Source organism: Lutjanus erythropterus, chromosome 12 (genome assembly GCF_056507025.1).
Source record: "Lutjanus erythropterus isolate fLutEry1 chromosome 12, fLutEry1.hap2, whole genome shotgun sequence".
In the NCBI taxonomy this organism is placed as follows: domain Eukaryota; kingdom Metazoa; phylum Chordata; class Actinopteri; order Lutjaniformes; family Lutjanidae; genus Lutjanus; species Lutjanus erythropterus.
Genome location: NC_139328.1, coordinates 26694852 through 26716109, shown reverse-complemented (window position 1 = coordinate 26716109; position 21258 = coordinate 26694852). Strand labels below are relative to the sequence as shown.

At 39.5% G+C, this 21258-nt stretch overlaps 1 protein-coding gene across 6 annotated transcripts in view; it reads left to right on the top strand.

The window, feature by feature from the left end:
• LOC146318082 (disco-interacting protein 2 homolog C) overlaps positions 1 to 21258 on the top strand; it is a 257932-nt gene that overhangs the window by 150270 nt on the left and 86404 nt on the right. For all 6 annotated transcript variants that reach the window (XM_084731550.1, XM_084731548.1, XM_084731552.1 and 3 more), the window contains exons 4-5: positions 2029 to 2154; positions 10286 to 10621. In XM_084731550.1, the coding sequence (XP_084587676.1) occupies positions 2029 to 2154; positions 10286 to 10621 (462 nt within the window). The remainder of the gene's footprint in view (positions 1 to 2028; positions 2155 to 10285; positions 10622 to 21258) is intronic.

The following is a 21258-nucleotide window of genomic DNA, read 5'->3' as shown; positions in this document are numbered from 1 at the left end:
GCTTCAGCTTTGACCATTTAGATTTTTAATCTGTTTCTCATGACTCCTGAAATTTAAAGGGACAGTTCGCCCCCTAAATAAAAAAAATACATATTTTTCCTCTTACCTGTTGTGCTATTTATCTGTCTAGATAGATTTGAAGTGAGCTGCAAAGTTTTGGAGATGTCAGTTATAGAAATGTCTGTTTTTCTTCCTCTGCTTCCTGATGTCCTCAACCTGTCCAAGAAAAAAAACATTTGAAAAACTCAATAGCAATTTCTCCATGACCCAGTTACTCAAGATCATCAGCAGACCTCGTCAGAGCAGTTTCATGCAGGAACTACAACCATCACCCCATCACATCCCTTAAATGTTGTTTGTTACATCTTCTACATAATTCTTGTGTTGTCACATTTTGTTAGTTTGTTTTCTCCATCTGGTGTCCAGTGAAGATTAATATAGGATTAACAAACTTGGGTAAACTCTTTTCAGTAGCAACTCATTCAAAATTAATCTGTAAGAATTTGCTGTGGTGAAATCTGGGGTAAGCAGTAAAGATAATAAAGGAATGCAGCAGCCCGATAAGTTGTTATTTTTAAGGTTTGTGTTGCGGGACTGGTGGGAAAACCAGGCTGGCTTTATTATTATAACATTCCCACATGCTGTTGGAGAGTCTGAGTTTGTTTGAGTTTGATTTGACAGAAAATAAATCCTATGAAAACCTTTTAACCCATTAAATTGAAAAAGAAAAGCTGTGTGAGCACCTTCAAACACCACACACACTCACTTTCACGCACTGTGCGGTCACACTCAGTGAACCGTAAGACAATAAACGTGCACTTGAGATTTAAATTACCTCCGTTCCCCTACATAAGCACACACACAAGCCAAACAAACGTACATCTGTGGGGCCCATTCATTCTGACAAATGTCTTACTTGTGTCATTATCGGGCCAACAGCCTGCATCGTTAGCCGCTCTGTGTTTGCCTTCTGCCAGCAATGGACACCATTCAAACAAACCCAGCTGTGGCTATATCGCGGCGCTTTATCTCGCTCTTAGAAACACTAATTTGCAAAACGTCTTCGCCGACACTCCCTGAACTTAATCCAGTCGGAAACCACAGGGCCCCCTGGGAGCCGCTGTCAAGCTGGGAACATTTGTGTACGTAAACTGAAAGTGAATAAATGGGAACATGGCGCTCATTGTAACAAGAACACTGCATCACAAACGCAGAGCCCAGCTGATCGTCCTGCTGCTGTTTTTCTACTCTGTCCTTCAGCGATGGTGCTTTGGCTGAATGGACTCTCTGATTTCTCTATTATTTAACCGCTTCCCCAATGTTTACGCTGGACTCCACAGCTATTATCAGTGCCTGAAGAATCAGATTCTTCGCTTAGTTATTTAAAAGGCCCTGTCATGTTTATGGTTAGCAGTGGTGGATGGAGTACTCAGACCCTGTACTTAAGTTAAAGTACTCCATAACTAGGAATAGTCCTGCAATAAAATCTTACAGACTTAAGGGACAGTGCAGGATTATTATGAGCTGACAAGGTGAAATTCAAATTATGTCCATGTCTTTTAAGTTATACTCTGTTTTTTTTTCATATGTGCCTATTTTATTTAGACCAAAATTATAAATCCACAGCAGTGAACTTACAGTATGTCTTAAATATTAGGGATACAATACACCAATGACTGCCATTCATTCAGGTGAACAGTGCTGGTTTAAGTTTTCAAATGTGTGTTTTCTTCTCTGCATGCAGCAGCTGTCTGTTACAGCTCATCTCACACTGCATTATACAGCAGCAATAAGAGCTGATAAGGATATGGATTATCAGTCTCAAACAAATTTCAAGTGTCTGCAAGATCATTTTATTACTGTACAGAAATGAAAGGAAATCAATGGCTTTCTGACATGGAGAGAAAACAAAACCCGATGAAGGGTTTTGAGGGTTGTGATAATTTATTGTGTATAACAACTGTAAATTAAAAGCTTCTGAAAGATAATTCTCATCTGACTTGAAATCCATTGTTCGTCTGTCTTCAGATGTGCACACGGAGGCCGTACAGGCAGCCCTGGCCAAGCACAAAGAGAGGAAGATGGCAGTGCCAATGCCCTCAAAGAGACGGTCGCTGGTGGTTCAGACCTCAATGGACGCTTACACACCACCAGGTAACGAAACACACTGCTCTCACAAGACTGCATCAAACACAGACACAAATTATAATCCCAGTTATTAACTATCAGTCTCAGCTCTACATTGACATACGTGACTCATTTTACATCAGAAGAAGCAGTTTTCAGCCACAGGTGTAATAAAGATAAACTAGACTAAGAGGTGAATGCTTATGTTCAGCTTGTGGTTTAAAATCCAAATATTAGTGTATTAATTTCCATGTTAACTGGTGGATGTTTATGGTTAGCATTTAGCATTTTATCATGCTAGAGTGATATGATAATATGCCACCATTTACCGTGTTAATGTAACATTTAGTTGGTTGGCTTGCTAAGGGTTAGGGATGAAGACTGATGATTGGTTAGGGTAAGAATATCAGGGTAAGCACATCAGGCACAGCAGGGTGGGTGATGCCTTCGCTTCACCATCCTAGGGGGGAAAAAAAAATTACCTTATAAGTAAACTGAGTGAAACACCATGTTTGCTTCATCTTGAATATATCTTATTTGTATGACTTAAGCCTGGTCCTTGACTGGCCCTTGACAAATGATTTAATCTTATAATGGTGGCACACTGTGGCCTACACATGTTGTAAATTAAATGTAGAATACATACAAGGTGAGAGAATTTTTTTTTTTTTTTTACTGTATTGATTGCCTCAGAGCAAAACTATATGATTACATCATTCAGTTAAATCATTCATAGAAACTTCATGTATGTTCATAATGCACAATTAAAAAGCAATTTTTATTTTAAAATATATGAATCATAAATGATTCTCTCTTTGTGTTTTGTGAAATCAACCTGATTAAGGTCATCACATCAAAATGTTGTTAATAAAATGTTTAATTTCCAAGTGCAGAAGACAGTGTGCGGAAGTCTTCTTGCTTTTTATTATACTGATTGCAAAATCTGGATCTCTTTTGTGGCTGATGTTAATTTCATAATGATCCCTTCCTGAATTCAAGCAGCAGAAGTTAAGTGACAATGTGAAAAACTGCTGGCCCATTTTTGGATGAACTAAATATGCAAGAGTAGTCCCGTATGTCACTGTTTATAAGCAAGGGAGTTTATACTGGATGCTGCTTAAAACAAAATTAAATGTGCGCGTGTGTGTGTCGGGAGAGGTAAATTAGGAGGATACAAACCTGTTTAGGCATCACTATTCATTAGGATTCATCCTCTAAATGTCTGTAAATGTCTGCATCACATTTCATGACAATCTGCTGGATAATTGAAATATTTCTCTCTAGACTAAAGTCTTCATCAACAGACCAAAAATGATTTTGATCCATAGAGCCTTACCACACTGTTAACACAACCCAAAAGTGCATTAATAAACACTGGCAATTGTATCACTCCTCTAGAGATTGTTTCCTGTGCACCACTGTGGATAAGACTTGAATGTTCTTTCTACTGTTTTAACGTCTATAAAATCACTGTGGGTGCAAGTTTCTCCTGCATGCCTAAAATGTAAACGTGTGATACTAAGCAGCATCCTCTTGTAAGCGACACATTATTCTGTCACAAATCTAGTTTGACATTCAAGCTGTCAGTTAATTTAATAATTAAATAAGTCAGTCATGCAGTGAGTCTGTCAGGCTGCTGGCAACCTCCACAATCATGTGGGTGATTACGGAGCATTTTTTATTTTACGTTTTGATGCATGCAGAAATTTTAAGTGCTTCTTGGAGTAATTATGTCAGCATTAAAGAGAGACAGTGATCAGTTTGAATGAATATGAAGCTGTTGCTGCAGCAGGTGATGTAGCCGCAGTATCGATGTCCTCCTTGTGTCGGGGACGTTAGCCGATGATTGAACTGGACGAGTCTTCATTGACTGTTTTCTCTGCGAGACCTGGAGATTGATGGGCGCTCTGCTCTGTGGTCCAAGTAGAAATAGCTGGCCATCACTTTCAACTGTCAATACTGCAAGAAAAGAGGAACTACTTTATCACGCTGGCTGTAGTCACTACTTTGGCATTTTAAGCGGATTATGGTTTGGGAAGTGAGAAGGCTTAAACCTGGAAAATAGATTTCTGTAATTTTCTCTCATCAGTTTGACCGTCGACCACAAGTTGTGGATGTCAGAAAACGCCAGACTTTAGTGGCACAGCAGACAGAGAGTATTTGTTCTGGCTGACACTGATGGCAGATTTAATTTTATGTTCCGCTCTCATGAGTTGGGATATTGACTTAACAGAAAGAAAATGGTTTGTTTGGGTTATTACCTTTGGGTTATACAGCAGTGAAATATGTGACTAAAAATATAAAGAGAAAACAGAATTTTGCTGTTTAATCTTTAAATCCTTTATGAACCTGCCTCCTGCCTCCAAGAACATCTGTCTGTTGAACTATGTATTAATGCTTTGGGCTTTTTTTTATTTCAGGAGAGAAATCTTGAGGTGTTTTAGTTCAGTGAAGTTCAATTATTTAAACTTAATTCACATTCTAATTTCTAATTCTGCAGTTGGGAGTTGGGGTTAGGGTTTGATCAGCCTATATCTGATGACTGACTGGGGCGCACCAACTGAAGTAAAACTGATTTTACTCCAACATTGGACATTTGTCTGTGACAGTAAAATCACTTGAAAGGTCTGAAAGATAGCCTATTAAGGGCAAAATCCCCGCCAATTCAGCACCATTGACAGGGCCGACAGTCACTGAATTAACAAGTGCAGAGAGAGTGTGTATTGTCAGAGCAATGGGCCTTTGGAGTTGTGGACATTGTACACAGGGTGCAAAATTCACTTTTTTTGTCAAAGGGCCAAATGGCTGACAAATGTTCAGATTTTACCAGCCACTCAAAAGATTAGCATTGTTTTTTTTGGCTGCTAAGTGAAGTCTACCAGCCTCATGCATATTTTACCAGCATTGGGCTGGTGTCTGGTGCTAATTTTGGTCCCTAAACAGGCTGTTGGACAAATGGGCTTTCGGTCCAATGAGACATTTTTGGAACCATTAGGGTTTGAGAAGAATGGGCTATAGGATGGCACCATGATGATACAATGCACAAAAAGAGGAAAAAACAATACAGGAAATGTTGTAATACAAGACAGCCAGTCATCCAGGGAAAAATAACTCCCAAAAGTGTGAACCACTCATATAGTTTATCAATTACTAATATCTGAATGTTATTCAGTTTTCTTGAATTTTGTGGAAAACTGAACAGTGTGAAAGGGTGACAGAGGTCTGAGTCCTTTTGTCACACACGGATCAACATGTATTGTATCAATCGAATGTAAAACTAACAAAAGGCAGGACCTTCACAAATCAGAACAACTGCAGACTTTAACTGCCTGCCATTAATGAATAAATTGCAATTTACAAAATGTGCTGTGCAATAATAATGTATTGCCAGAGGAAGTATCATACATGATTTATTGCTGTGTCAATTACTTCGCTCTTATAAAAGAGGCCATTACGATGTTTATGTGGAAGGTTTTTGTTTTTTTTTCAGACCAGCTGAACTCAAACTTGTCAAACCCTGCAGGGGATTTTCTGAGAGAGAGCCATAATCAATAGGATCCATTTGGAGGTTTTTGATAGCTGTATTTCCCGCAGGCTTTCATTTTTTCTCCTGACCGAGTAACACCACTGTTAATTGGTTAGTTATATGGTCAGGTGCCAAAAAAATGCCTAAAATTCTCCTCATTTCCTCTTTCCACATCTGAGGGAGTTATAACAATGAAACTGCGGGATTCATTCTTGTCAGTCTGAGATTTGATCCCTGCTCCTCTGACCTCTCTGAACATGTCTATGAGACATATCGCCTGTCTTTAAATGTGCACTGGATACACCACACAGTTGATCTTATTCCTGTTGCGTGCGAAGCAGGATCTGTCCCGTGCGGGAGGTGGTGGCGGCCATCCATGTCTTTATAGAGCTGGTGTCATTTAATGAGGGTGTTAATGAGGCCATTATTTCTCTGGCTGCAGGGTCGAGCTTCACAGAGATCCACTGAACAAGGCATGATTTAAACTAGCGGAACAAAGTGCGCAACAGCCAAAGATCAAATATAAGGGCATTTTATTGGATCAAAGCAGACTGTACAAACACCGTTCCCATGTGATGTTTGACTAATTGTAATACGTCCATCCCTCCATCCTCTTGCATCTCTTCCTCCACCTGTCTTCTTTTTTTTAATCAGTTTTCATTTTACTTCTTTACTCTGATCCTGCTCCACCCCAACCAAGATGAGATGGAGATGGATGTGCTTGAATTTACACCTCAATGCAAGTTGTAAAAACCGACCATATTAGTAACATGAAGTTCAATTATTTTGGGGAAATAACCTCAGAAATAGGGTTCAGTAGTATTTTATTAAATCTGAGTACTAGATCGAGTTCAACCTTCTAGTGACAGATGTAAAAGTAAAACTAGAAGTTCCACCAAATTACAGTTTTGTCCATTGTCTGTTTATTCTTAATAAAAATGACAAAGTAGTAAAAGATGTCATTAGAAATGTGATGCATTTTTGTTCTTGCAATGCCAGACAATTGGAGATCCCGCCACCTACTGGTTGCTTGAATGGCGGTGAGTATAGCAGCTAACAAGCCTACGCCCCTTACATTTTTTGCAAGGATGTGTTTTACCACAAACAATGTTCTGCCTCAGTACTCCTCAGTACTAAGCATGCACAATGTCACCACCCCAGTTTAAAGCAGCACCTGAAAGATTTCAGATTGGGTGAGAGTTTTTTTTTCTTTAACTTTCTAACTATTTCACCCAATTTTAGAATCGAAAGCTGGAAGATTGCCCTCACTCTCTATTGAACAAAGCGTTTAAAGACTGACTTGTGAGTCTACATGAAAAGCAGCACATACTCATACCTAAATGACAAAACAGGTTCTTTGCCAGTGACTCCCAAAACTACATGTCTGTTGGAGAGTACCAGTGACAGGTGTGCTGAACCTTCAGTGCTTTCCTGAAATGCTGGTCGCTGTAGTTTTCATCAAACGTCACTCAAACATCAGGGAATAGTTCATTTATTGGGGACTATTTTCAGTTGCAGATTGTTGTTCTAGTGAGTATTTGGGCAGCACTGAGTCAAAATAAATATAGTTTTAGATACACAGATGATACTTATGTGTGATCAGTTCATTGTTGGTTTTGGTCTTTTGATATAAAATATCACAGATCCGGGAATTTTTCGCAATTCAGAACAAGCTCCCAGATTGAATTGGCTGCCAAAGTTGAGCCCTTGTTGCAGAATTGGTATCTGTTATTTTGTCAGCCCCTTTGTGCAGTGAGCAAAATGTGTAAGCTCATAAATATAACACCCAAACACACACACAAACACACACACACTCATATTTATAGACACACATGCATGCAACAATCACCAACTGCTAACATAAATCCTGCACAAACACATCCTCCACATAGACATCACATTCATCTGCGGCTTGTTTGTGTACTGTGAATTCATAATACACAGAGTAATACTTTATGTACACACATATGCACAGTATTCACATGATCTTTTTTACTCAAAGCATACTCTCACACATGACACAGAAACACACACAGTCCATCTGCGGATTTAGAAAGCGTTTATGTCCTGAGGGAGCGGTAAAAGCAGTCACACACACACACACACACACACACACACACACACACACACACACACACACAAACACACACACGGCTGTCTGTCTGCCAGTGAGGTTCACTTGAGGACAGTGGAGTCGCGTGTTGCCGAGCAGCATGTCGTATCGTGCAGAGATGACAAGCGAGGGAGGACTCTGATGTGCTCTTTACTGGCTTCTGACTGATTTTCACAGCTGCATTTTCTCGATTTCTCAATACATCATCAAATATATTTCAGCCTTATAAAGAGCTGCTTCATGTCAGGGACTCTCTCTCTCTCTGTGTCTCTTTTCTCTTTGAGTGGTTGTTTCATGAGATTCCCAGGTTGCCTGGCAGCATCTTATTTTTGTCAACATGTTTGTGTTTTGTCACTGGTCGTCTCCGTGGGGCCCTGCTGATAATGAGGCGCTGATTGGCCAATCAAGCAGGTCAGCAAAGCAGTGTGGTAGTTCACATGTCGAGGCTGTGCTCAGTCCTACAGCATTTTCAACTGATGAACAAGAAATTTCACGTTTTAAAGTTAACAGTGACCAAAGGAATATAAAAATGCACTTTCAGTATTTTAAACTGTTGGTTAAAATGTGATAAATAGAAAAGAGATGAGAACAGACAATAAAGACACAAAAAACAAAAGTGCAAAAAATAGTAGAAACGGGTGTGACTGTTACTGAAATAGATGAAGACGCTGTGCACTTTTAGGAGTGCAAAAGGTTTGACATGGAATGTGCAAGTTCACAGTCCATGCTATGAACTGTGGGTAATTCTCTTAGGCAAAGTATGCAGAGATGCAAACTTATGCAAAGTGTGCTTAAAAGGCTCCAAATGTCTGTGAGAGAACCCTCATGGACCTGATGATTTGACTCTGGGACAGCACTAAGTGCTTGATGCCACCTGCCACAGCTACGTCACATTCTGGTTGCACCTCGGCCACCAGAGCTGATTGCCGTCGTTCTAGACGACGCACGTGATCGCACCAAAAGTGCAGCAACACATTTCAGAAGTGGGCCTCCACTCTGCTTCAAATACATGCTGAGCCCCCTCAGGCTTCACAGAGCAGATCAAGCTGGGCAGGAAGTCAGACACACATAGAGAATCCAGTCAATTTTCAAAATAAACAACTCCATGCAGCCTTCCAATCATCAAAAACAGACAAAAAAAGTAACCGCATGCTTATCCAAGATAGTGGCACAAAAATCAAGGACAAATAACCAAGTCAACAAAAACAGGCAGGCAAAACGCTCCGCATCTGAAACGGTGCTGGCGGGGCATCATGTGGCGGAAGGATGAAAAACCGCTACAGAAAAGTGATGTTCCCAGTGGAATCATGGCAGAAGTCCTATTGGAGTGTGGACACTGGGACTGGACTGTGATTTTACTGAGCCAGCTTAGCACAGAGCCATCCCCTCTGATCACCTCCACCAGCACCATTTGGTTGACTTTCAGATGTGTCTACGAAGTGGTCACAGCCTGGCATCAAGTGTTTTATTATTTTGTAAGCGCTGAAACCACAAAATCATTTGAATTTTAAAGATTCTATTGGCATTCGCATTGCAGCAATGCAACCTCATTACTGTGATTCATTACAACAAATTGAGTGTGTCTGTCCACCTGAAGAACGTCCAATATTCATCTCCTGTGTTAGTCTGATTTGGTCTCCTGACAAATATACCTGGTTCTTTTTTGTTCTGGTGATTGCTGTCAGTCATTTACTCTGTGTGTCTTCTCTGCAGGACAAATACACACACACACGCACAACACATGCACACAAACACGGAGCACCTGCGTGTGTGTGAGAACTGGGTCAGCTTCTGTTGTTATTCATATCACCACTATCCGTCTCATAGCCGTGGGCATTATGGAAACCACATGCAAACCATGTGCACGCACACATACACACACACACTCACTCTGACACACTCTTTCTTTCAGTCTCACACACAGCTTTCGAAAACAAACTTTACTCTATTCCCCCCCTGTGGCAACTCTAAACAGATGGGAGCTGAAACGTTTCCAGGCTACAGACAATAAACTGCGACATACATAGAAACTGTTCGTCTGTCTCTAAATATAGATTATTAGCTTATTATAGACCAGTCCGGATTGGATTAAATAAACCTGGATGATAAAAAGATAGTGATATGTACAGCCGATGGACACTTCATCAACAGCAACATAAGAAAATAGTTCAGTATAAATGTTTGATGGCTATCATTTAAAAAATTATGATACAAGTGCCATCACCAGTACCCTTAAAGTTATATTGATACCAATGGAGTACGTCATTCGATACTTTTTTCAAAGGTTCTTCTTCATTAATATTATTTTTTTTTTCTAGATCTGGGTACTCAAAGGATTGAATGCAGGCATCATTTAACAGGAGAAGTTTTGATATTTTTTGGTGCTGGGTTACAATACTTTAAAGGCATTGTGTACCGATACTCAGCACTAATCATATCCCTTGGCAAGGCTACAAACTTGATTTATGGTTCTATTTCACTTATTTATCCTTCTCTTCCTCATCTGTTTTCCTCCTCAGATACCTCCTCAGGCTCAGAGGGCGAGGGACAGGGCGATGGGGACGAAGAGGAAGGAGGAGATGGCGAAGACGAGGATGGAGGAGGCGGCGGAGGAACCTCATCCAGCCGGGAGGGGAGCATCAGCATGGAGCACTGGATAAGCCGGGCCATCCACGGTACCTCCTCCACCACCACCACCACCTCCTCTACGGCCTCCTCCTCCTCTTCCTCCACGCGCAGCGGTGGGAGCGGGGCAGCCGGCGGCAGGCTGGCTGACGTCTTGGCCCAACATGTCCACATTTCCGCCCACCACCACCTCCGCCACCACCACCATCATCACCACCACCACAAGACAGGTAAGAGGTTTAGACAGACTTATCCCTGATTCTAGAGTGAATCCTGACACCTTTTAACCAAATCTTAAAACTCCAAGTCAAACACAAACTCTTTTAGCAAAGACCACAGACACCTTTAGCAAACCAACACCCTAAACCAACTTACACCATCGTCAGCCAAATACAGACACTCTTAGCAACATCTAGACACACTAATCCAGGGTCTGCAATGATATGGAACTGACATAACATTTGTTTCTTAACATTTTAATTTTCGTTTATCAATGCTGTAGGTCTATGAAAAAGTTGAGACAACTCAGAATTTCAAGGCAACGTAACTGCAATAGGTTTTTGAATTTTGACCCCAACTCCACTCTTGAGTTTTGAAAAAGTTTTACCAATTGCTAATCTTTTGTTGAGACACTTTACTTTTCTTCTTCAGATAAACTTTTAAAACCCCTAAAAAATCATATTTATATGGTTCAATGTTTATGTCAATTTGTGATGTTTAAATTTTGCATTTCTAAAACTCAAAGATTCAAGTTTATCTAAAGAAGAATAGTAAATTATCTCAACTAAAGATTATAGGTCAGGAAAACTTTATTTAAAACTTTTAAAAGTTTATTTCAAAACATAAGAGTTTGAGTTGGAAAATGACTCAAAGGAAAGGAAACTAAAGAAACTAAAGGAAACAAAAGAAAATATATTTCTATTTATATTTGTTCCAAATTTAGATTCAGAGGTATTATTGCCGCCCACCATGAAATTTGTCTGAGCTTTTGTTTTGTAGACTCGTAATTCCAGTTGATAAAGTTTTCCTGTCAGGGAGAGAAGATTTGTTGAGTCTTGAGCAAAAAAACTCCCATTAAATCAGTCTCATATATATAAATTTTTCCTACTTTTAGTTTCTTAAGAATAGAATATAAACAGTGTTCTTTCCATATTTTGCTGAAGACCTACAATCCTCCTGAGACCAAGTGGAGGCCCCTGAATCCCAGTTTGGGAACAACAAGGCAAAAAACTGCAGCAGAACTTCAAAGCTTGTCTGCTTCAGTCTTTAAATAAAACAACAATCCTTGAGTTTATTTAGTTGTAAGCAGAGTTCGGAGGTTTCTAATAAAAGTGTGTTTGGCCGGGAGGACTGTCGGCATACAGTAAGTGAGTGAGTGGGTGGGCTCACCGCTCAGTCTTTGAAGTTTAAATGTGTGAACTGGGGATGTTTGGTGGTAAAGTGTGTTTGGTTGGAGGGTCGTATCTTTGTGTGCTGTGTGTAAAGGCAGGTTTTAAAGTGAGCCTCTGCTTCCTGTTTTAACTTTGGTCTGTTATCTGTGCTGCTGTCTGTCATATGCCTGAAATGACAACAGCACCTTTAAACTTTACTGTTTGCTGCTGCTCTACATTTTATAGTTTCTTCCTTTTTCTTACTTTCATTGATATTTAATTTTATCATTATTTACAGATTAGTTCCATGAGTCTGATTAACTTGGGCTCTTTTATATTTTATTTTATTTTTATCAATTATATGTCCATTTCTTTCCTCATCAAAGAACATAACTTTTTTATATTCTACAGTATTATTGATACACCTTTATCGATATACTTGTTTTATGGTCTACAAATTACAGGAGCCATGAATCAGATCAACATCTATGTTCTTTTGTCATATTATGTATATTGTTATCTATACACATCCATTTTCAAAGCTTGAAATATACTTTTCAGACTGAAAAGTCCACAGAAATACAATATTTGATATTTTAGATATTTTACCACCATCCTGGGAAAAACTAATCTTTTAAAACATCAACTTTTCATGAGCCAGGAAAAACAGCCCCGTTTCAACTTTCTGACAATGTATTTTTCAGATAATCTGATTGGTTTTTAAATGGTTTATTTAGCCCAAGGAGCAGGATAATTTTCTCAGCCTGTGAAGAAACACTTAATCCTTAACTTTTAGTAATAGATTCACTTAATTTGGTGATGCATGAGATGAGAGATGTGGACTTGAGTCACATGACTTGGACAAGAGTCCGACTTAAGGCACAAATTAGATGACTTTAGACTGGCCAAGTTAAAAAGACTTACATCTGGACTTGCACCTAAACATCAGTGACTCGTCACTTCACATGGACTTAAACCTTTGGACTTGAAAATACTTGATACCTTCCCCCTAAATCAAAGAAGAAAAAGTCTGTTATTTAAAAAGTGTCAATGCATGATTCAATACATTTCCCTTCATTTCCTGAATCAACTAATGTAAACTATTCATTCCCAGCAAGTCAACGCTTAATTACCCAGATCCACTGTGTTTGAACCAATCTGACAACACTGAATCAAGTTGCAGCAGAGAACCAAGACCTAACGCTGTGTGACTGAGCTCCATTTGGAAAAAATGACACAGAAGATAATTTTGCCCGCGTACAAAAACTACAAGGTGGTCAACAAAAAAACAAATTGCAGTATGCAAAATGTGTGGCATGAAAATTACAGTCTTCCAACTTTGTTTGACATTTAAAGACATTCAACAAATGGAAAATTGAGGCTCTGTCGTCAAAATTGCTTTACATTCTGTAAAGAACACATTCTAACTTTCTTAGGACTCCAAACTCAATGTTTTGTTCAGAATACATATATTAGAACAAAACGTTTCTGTCAAGGGATGTTTTCTTTTTTTAATGCTTCTCAGAAATACTTTGCCACAATAATAAATCAAAGAGAAGGATCTGCAATAATCTTATGTACACTCAGCAAAAATATAAATGCTACACTTGTTTTTTGCTTCTGTGTGCACAAAAGGTTTATTTCTCTGTTAGTGAGCACTTCGCCTTTACCAAGATAATCCATCTACCTGACACTGGCTGGTACTGGGTGCCTTCTTTGGTTGGGCTGGTTAGGTTTAAGCGAAAGGAATAATTAGTTGGGATTAGGGTAAGAATATCGGGGTAAGCCAATCAGAAGCAGAGTAGGGCACGTCATGACTTTGCCCTCCTGGGTAAAAAAAACTGGAATCTGTAATTTTATGTGGAATTGCCAAAGTTTAGTGCCTAATAAATGTCTTTTTCAAAGTAAAATTGCACCTTTTACACAGTAAGAAAAGAAGAAGTGCTCAATAAAACAAAACTTTTTACAACATTTGGGAACAGAATTTGAGAGAAATGAATCTTTTGTGTGTAGATAAGTCCTAGATTTCTTACGTCAACTTATGAAAAATGAGAGCAAAACCAAAATTGTTAGGTTTATATTTTTGTTGAGTATATCATCTTATTAGGGTTACTCTTTTCACTCACTCATAGAAAAAATAGGTAACTGCAAGGTAACTGCACTGACAGTCAGTGCATGAGAGAGTTTATTTGTAGAGCATATTTTCAAAAAAAACCCAAAAAACATTAAAACCTAGTAGCCAAAGAACTGATTGTAAACTCATGGCACCAACACTACAGCGGGGAGGAGGTTCCTTTGTGCAAAACATACGCTACACACATAAAAGTGAAAAGCCATTCTGCTGCTGTCACAGACTCTGTTTGCTGAGGTGGCGTCATGACTAAACGCTCTGGTGGCGACAGGTTTGTTTTCATGCTGGTGCTGTTGGTATCCAGCTCTGAAGATAATGCATGAGCAGACAGACAGAGAGAGAGAGAGAAGAGCCCCTGCCAGCTTCGCCCAGTCAGCGTTCAGCTCCTTCACCGCTCAGACGTGACGGGAGAGATTCTGTGCATGCTGTTGGTTAGCTACCCTGTTTTTTTTAGGCCTGTTTCCTCTGCTTTCCTGTGTCATAATTCCCTGCCGTCTCAAATTAGCAAAGTCAGAAAGATGTTTCAAAAGGAGCAGCCGCTGAGGGCATGTGGCAGAACGGCACTGAATTAAAGAATCAACTGAGAAAGACGATGAAGTTACCGGAAGAAAACTGGTGTTAGAATATTTTAGAAGAATGAATGAAGTGATGACTAAATAAAGTAGAATGAACTGAAATAAACTATAGGAAAAAGTTAAAAGCAGCTCTTGAGGTGAAATTCACCCAACTGCATCTTGAAATGACTGAAAGAAGGGGGAAAATGAAAAACTTTGTACACTAGTTTTGGATCATTGATTGAAAATAATACAAACTTTACATTATTCTTACTTCATAGTTAGCACTTCATTGTTGAAGTTTGGGGCAGTGAGAAAGACTGAATAGCTTTTAAAGTTTTCTTCATCAGTGAAGAAGCAATCAAAGTGGCTTCTGGTGGATATCATTACTGGATCTAATGCTGACTTCTTCAGACTACTCAGTATCAGTCTGTTAATGGCCTGATCCAACAGATTTGGGGTGTTGGGGAAAGAAAATGAGCATTTGGGCAGACATAGCTTGTTTTATCTCGTGTAGCATCTCAGTGCAGCAACATCTGAGATTTTAAAAAACTCTTGACAAAAAACACGGTTAACATATAGTTGGTTTTCCATCCAAATTCAGATCAAGTTTTTACAAAATTTCCCAAAAATCAGCAAAAGAAGATATTCACTAATACTCATTTCCATCCACTATTCCTTTGCAAATATTAGGAATCGGGGCATTGAGATAAACAGTTGGCACCAATTCTCCATTTGAGTGGCATTAAACTATTGAAGAAGACAAAGGTACCTTGATTCCACTAAGCAATGGTCTGTGATGTCAGGTCTGTTGTTTTGTTCCGTCTTCCATATGGCCCACTAGCAGCGTTTCAAAAGCAGAACATTTGACCCCGCTAACCTTGTTGATTTGCTTGTTGTTTTTGCTTTATTTTTGTCCTTTTACTCTGGTTAGGTAGGCTATGGGTGCAGCAGCTGTGCTCCTGCAGCTGTCAACATCTTTCCATAGTGATGAGCTCAGCTTGCGGCTATCAAAAGCAAATACTTTCTTCAAGCAGCAAAACTACTGACGATGTTGTTCTTACAGTCTTTGAGTGCACTAGACTTCTCCCATACATCCAACTTGGCTTTTGGTGTCCTCCGATGGCTATTATTGCCTTTATGTCGTCAGTGTTAGCTATCAGCTAGCCTACATCTCTGTCAGATCAAACAGTGACATCCCAGGGTTTGGCAGGATGTGGTCTAAAGGGTTGTATTGTAGACATTCACAATAAAAACTTGCCAGCTGAATAGGCTTGATACTACTGTATTAGCTGTACTAGTAAATGTTAAAAATACCAGTCATTTTCATTTCTCCAGTATGATCACTCCACACAGATCTGATGTTTTCATCTGCAGTTTTTTTTGTCTCCTCAGTGAATCTTCATGCACATCATGATCTATTCTCTTCATCTATTTCCATTGCACATTTTGTTTTTATTAGTTTTTATTGCAAATTTTCCATCTCAGCCAAGTGTAAAAACTTTTTATAGGATATTTTGATTTTGAAAATTCTGAAAATGCTCATAAATGTATAATCCTGTGATCACCTAATCTGACACAGGACAAACATATGATGTCCGATGTGCACTGACTTCTGGTCCGTGACGGTTAGCGTTTGCAGACAAAATTTACTTTTGGTGTTCATTCAGTCATTCATCCAGGCTCCTGGCAGCCTCTTTGCTTTTTATTTTATGTACCAAACTCTGAAAGTTACAAATGTCCCTTCATCACTTCATGTTGTTGTACAATAGGAATAAGTTTCATTGTGTTTGAGTGTTTTTGTCTTGGTTTTACTGAGTTCATGTTTATCACAGAGGAAATCCTCAGTGGCGTGCACACGTGTGGGTTACAGCTCTGTTTCTCATTTCCTTGTTCAAGGCCAAAACTGCCCAGCTCTCCAGTGTGTGTGTGTATGTGTGTGAGAGTGTATTTAGTACTTAAGGGGAGTCGTTTTCCGCACAGCCTCATTCCAACCTCGTTTTCCATTCAACTCTTATCAGAACAGCCCTGCCTGCTCGTGCAGATAACTTTTTGTTCTCTTTCCCCAATTTGTCGTCAAGCCTTTCATCCAGCTGTGTTTCCCTGCAGGTTTTACAGAATCATTTTAGACAATCTGGCTGTTTTGGTTGACTTTTGGCTGAGTTTAGGTTCAATAAAGCATGCTGTGTTTGTGTCACTGGGTACCTTTTTTTGTTGCACATAACAGCAGTAAGCGTTTGTTTGTGCTGCTGCTGTTGCCATGTGATTATTGAAAACCCTTTAGAGACAGATGGTGCTCTTTTGATGAAAGTTGAAATGTTTTTAATCTCAAGCACCCTGCATAGTGAGCACTAAACTAATCTAAACTCTCAGCATCTAATAAATTCTTCTTTTCATGTTGATTTAATTTAAATGTCGGGTTATACATATCCTTTTCAAAAAAAGAGCAAGCTATACAGTATCTTCTTTTTCTTTCTGCCTATCCCCATTAGGAGTCACCACAGCGGATCATCTTTGTCTTGCTGGCAAACTGGGTCCCGACCAACTTGGCATAAGGAATGTTATATTTACAACACAAATATTTGATTTGGCATTGAGTTTTTTGATGATTTGGCAAGAAAACAAAGCTACATTTAAAATGAAGTAAAAATGAAGAAGTTTTACTTTTTCTTTTTCCTCCTTTTTCATTTAATACTCTCGTTGTCAGACTGATTTATGAAGGCATACTTGTGTCTTGAAGGTAAATCTGTTTTAAAGATGCATAACACTGTGGTGATTGCACTGTGTTCAGACTCCAGTGGTGAGGTTCCAGAAAGACACACACAACTTGATGCCACTTTTCAAGGTTCCCCTCCCTTCTTGTTCCTCACATGCAGGCCTTTTAAGTCACCTCTCCTTGAGGAGGAGGAGGAGGGCAGCGCCAGCTGCTATGGTAGAGAATGGAAACTCTGGGCCACAACGCTCCGGTAAGTTGAGATCGGGGCATGGCTGGCAGAGAGTCGCGGAGCAGAGTCAGTCTCCTGCCATCCCTTGGCTCAAGGCAGGGATGCTGTATCGTTCCCCCAGTGCTCCCCGTTACGTGCTTGCTGTTCAACTTGTGCCCCTTGTTGTTTTTTTTTCCCTGCTAATTAGTTTGTGCTTACCCATGTTGAGAAAATATTTCAATGCTAACCTCACCAGGAATAGCATTGAGCGTTGTTGTAGATGCATGAGAGCAATGTGTTTTTGTATGGATTTAAAAAAAAAAAAAAAAAAAAAAGCTGGTGCTCCCAGCTTTTTAGAGTGTGAATTGTTGATGAGGAAAATCAACAATGCTTTTAAAGAGGCTAGATAGCAGCTTGAATGAATAAGTCCTCACTCCTTTCAAGGTTACTCTGTTTGTCGTCGTTTATTGATTTGGCTAATTATGCAGCATGTTTTTAGTTGTTTGCTCAGCCAGAGGCAATCTGCTTTCAAAACGGCTTTTCATCTAAGCCGGAAAGCAGATGGTAGTGGAATGTGGGCTGTCTGCCTGCTTCCTCTTTATAGTTTTCTGTTAGTCTATAATTTTATGCAGTATTCTTAAAATCTGCTACCTGGAATCACTAAGAATGTATCAGAGATTTTGACCTCTGCTTTTGTGTTGTTAAGACCCTCATGAATAGATGCAATGTGTAAGCACTGGCCACTAGCTGAATCCCTACTCCAAACAAATAGGAGGCAGCATATCACTAGAGTAACTGCTCGCTGCTGATAGCTGTAGCTGCCATTAGCTAGTTAGCCCACTTAGCCCACTTAGCCATGCAACTAACGGTCCTTGAGTCTGTCTGGATAGTAGCTTGAAGCACCAGAGAAGTGTTGGTGCATACACTGCTAGCACAGGAGCTTTGGACCGCCAAGAGGAGTCCTAATGGGACATTTGGTACCCATCAGGGAATGCTGGCAGGTATTGGCGCCGCAGCGGACAAAGGACCCAGGCTCAGCAGCCTCCCAGTAAACAAAGCCTGGATACACGCCCTGATGCTGACATTGCCGAGTTTGACGACAGCAAGATACAGTAGAAAGCTGTTTTACAGTTGAGCCGACCAGTACTCGATACGGTGAGGCACAGGAGAAGAGCAAGAGGGAGCTCAGGCATCAGCAGCAGGGAAAAACAACATGTTGAACCAGAATATTTTCACATCTAACTTAGTGATTTAAGACTCAATTTCGACCAAAACCAGAGCTGATAATTGTTGGAGCAATGGAAAGATGAACCAAGACAGTTTTTGTGAGTTTGATTTTGTTTGAATCAAGTGTGTTTTACGATGAGTTAGCAAAGTCTTAGCTCTGTAAAAAAGAGAAACTCAAATTCAGAGGGCATATGGTTGTATTTTCATGTTCAATGAGGAAAATAGGTGTAATTTTATGAGGTTATTTTGTTTATTGATTCATCAGATTATTGCTTCTTGAGGTATAAAATGATATTACAAGACTAGACAGGGCAAAGCTAGCTAGTTAGCATGCTAACGTCAGATGATATCTCCACAGCACGATACATAGGCATCTATATAATGCCATTATTTCCACACATTCTGTTGATGATTTCAGTCCCTTCCAGTGGACCATCATGGGACCTTAGTTTGGGAAATAAAACATGAACTCTTAGCCAAATACGAGAGACAAAGAAATTTTTGATCCCGTTTGAATTGTCCCATGAATCACACATATTATGCTTGTCGATTAAAAAGATAATAAAGTCAGGAAAGGCAACATTTATTGTAATACTGTTGAAGTACCAGACTGCAAACATACGTAATTATAAAGACTACTCACCAAGAACTCGTGTAAGTGACATCATGACTTTTTCCCTCAAAAAACTAAAGCTAGATGCTAATGTTATGATGCCTGTGTGTTTGTGTATTTCTGATGTATTTGTGTGTAAGATGGCGATGTAGTTCACGGAGCGCTTCATACTAAACTAAACTGAACTACAGCAAACCTACCGCAAACTGGGAGTTTCTTGTCTTGTAAAATATTAAATTAACAAACATCATATGTGTAATTCATACTAAAATTTAAACAGGAGCAAAAAATTATTTGTCTCTCACAGTTCACTAGTGTGCATATGTTTTCTGAAGGTGGGCCACGCTGGTGGGGAAGGGACTTGAAGTGCTATTCCTACCTGAGGAGTACTAGTCCTACTACTACAATGTGAAGGCTCCATCAACCAAGTCACTGCTTGGCATGTGAAAAGGCAGCAGCTGACACTCTCATTTATTGAAGCGGCTCCCTCCGTTTCTCTTACATTGTTTGAGAATACAAAGCAATCCACACTGGAGCAAACAGTGAGCATGCACTTAAAGAAAAGCCTTAAGACCAGACCTCTAATCAGCCATTCATCATTGTCAGAAAAAAATATACCCCGAATCCATTAACACAGTGCTGGAAGTTTTCCCATATCCAATGTAATTAAGGCTGCCGTCTGGATGAGGCCCGTTGGGATTTCACTGTAGCTTAGCCTCCCTGTCAGTGCTGTATGTCTGCCAGGGGAATAATCTGTTGTCTCTGAGGAATAACAGTTCAGCAGTTTGGGAGCAACAGAAGGTTCCTGGATGCTATTCATCAGGTGTCTTGTGATGCTGATGTGAGAGAAGGTTTTGCTGAAGGATCATCATCAGATGGAAAATTGATTGAAGTTTTCATCGTGCATGAGCTCGCTTGACTTATGGAAGTCTCATAAATCTTTCAAGGTAGAATTTCTCTTTCTAACGGCTGCTGTTTGACAAGATGATGATTTAAAGGCAAGGCAAGGCAGTTTAGTTACATGGCTCTTAAGTAACCTTGCCAGACAGTTGAATTTGCAAGATCTCTAAATCAAGAGATCCTGTGCAAGGCTTCAAATTCAGCTTCTGTCAAAGTAATTTTTCATTTGGTTACTTCAGATCAGACTTGTTTTGGCATCAAAGAAAAAAATTGATTAATTCATATCTTTCTCTGGTTTCCTTTACTGTTAACTTTGTCTCATGTGTGCGTAGACAGACAACATGGTGACTAATACGCAAATGCAATTTTACCGCTAAAGTCTCATGCAGTTATAGGGCATTTGTTGCATTTGTGTGTGTGACATAAATTCTAGGATGTCTTCCTTACAACATCTTGATTTTCTCTGTTGGTGTTACTGAGTGTTTGCTATGTTTGAAACAGCCTTAGTCAAAGTATTTCTTCAGGACTGTAAATTTAAAAAGAAGAATTAGAAAAAAACCCACCCTGAAATAGAGGAAACTTATATACAGTATGTTCTGTCTACAGTATTTTACAATATATATATTTATGACGTCTCTGTTTAACTGACTGTAGTTGTGATGTCATTCCTGGAGCTGCTCCATAGACAGTGAATAATGGAACAACTGCTTGGACCCTGTGACTGCAGCCGGTATTTTTTTTTACTGCTATATGGGCACATTTTCTGAATCACAGCTGGATATCTATACCTACACTAAGAGTCTGAATAAATATTCTCAAAGACAAATTCTGTAGATTCATGGAGACAGTCACTGACATTGAACCATTCCCAAAAAGCTCAGATTTCCCACTTGGTGAGATGTTTTCTGTTTGTAGGTATTTACTTTACCATCCAGTATCACTGTATTAGCATGATGTTTTAGTGTTGATTTTTTAAATTAAGAAAGTGACTCTTACTATCAAAGGTTTGAGGAAAAAAACAGCATAGCTTAATGACAAGGTTGGTCATTGCTGCCTGCCAAAACGACCCATATTATGGTCCCAGAAATTATTCATATGAGTCTTCTGATCTAACCATTGCATAGTAAAGGTGTGGTTAAGTTTAGGCC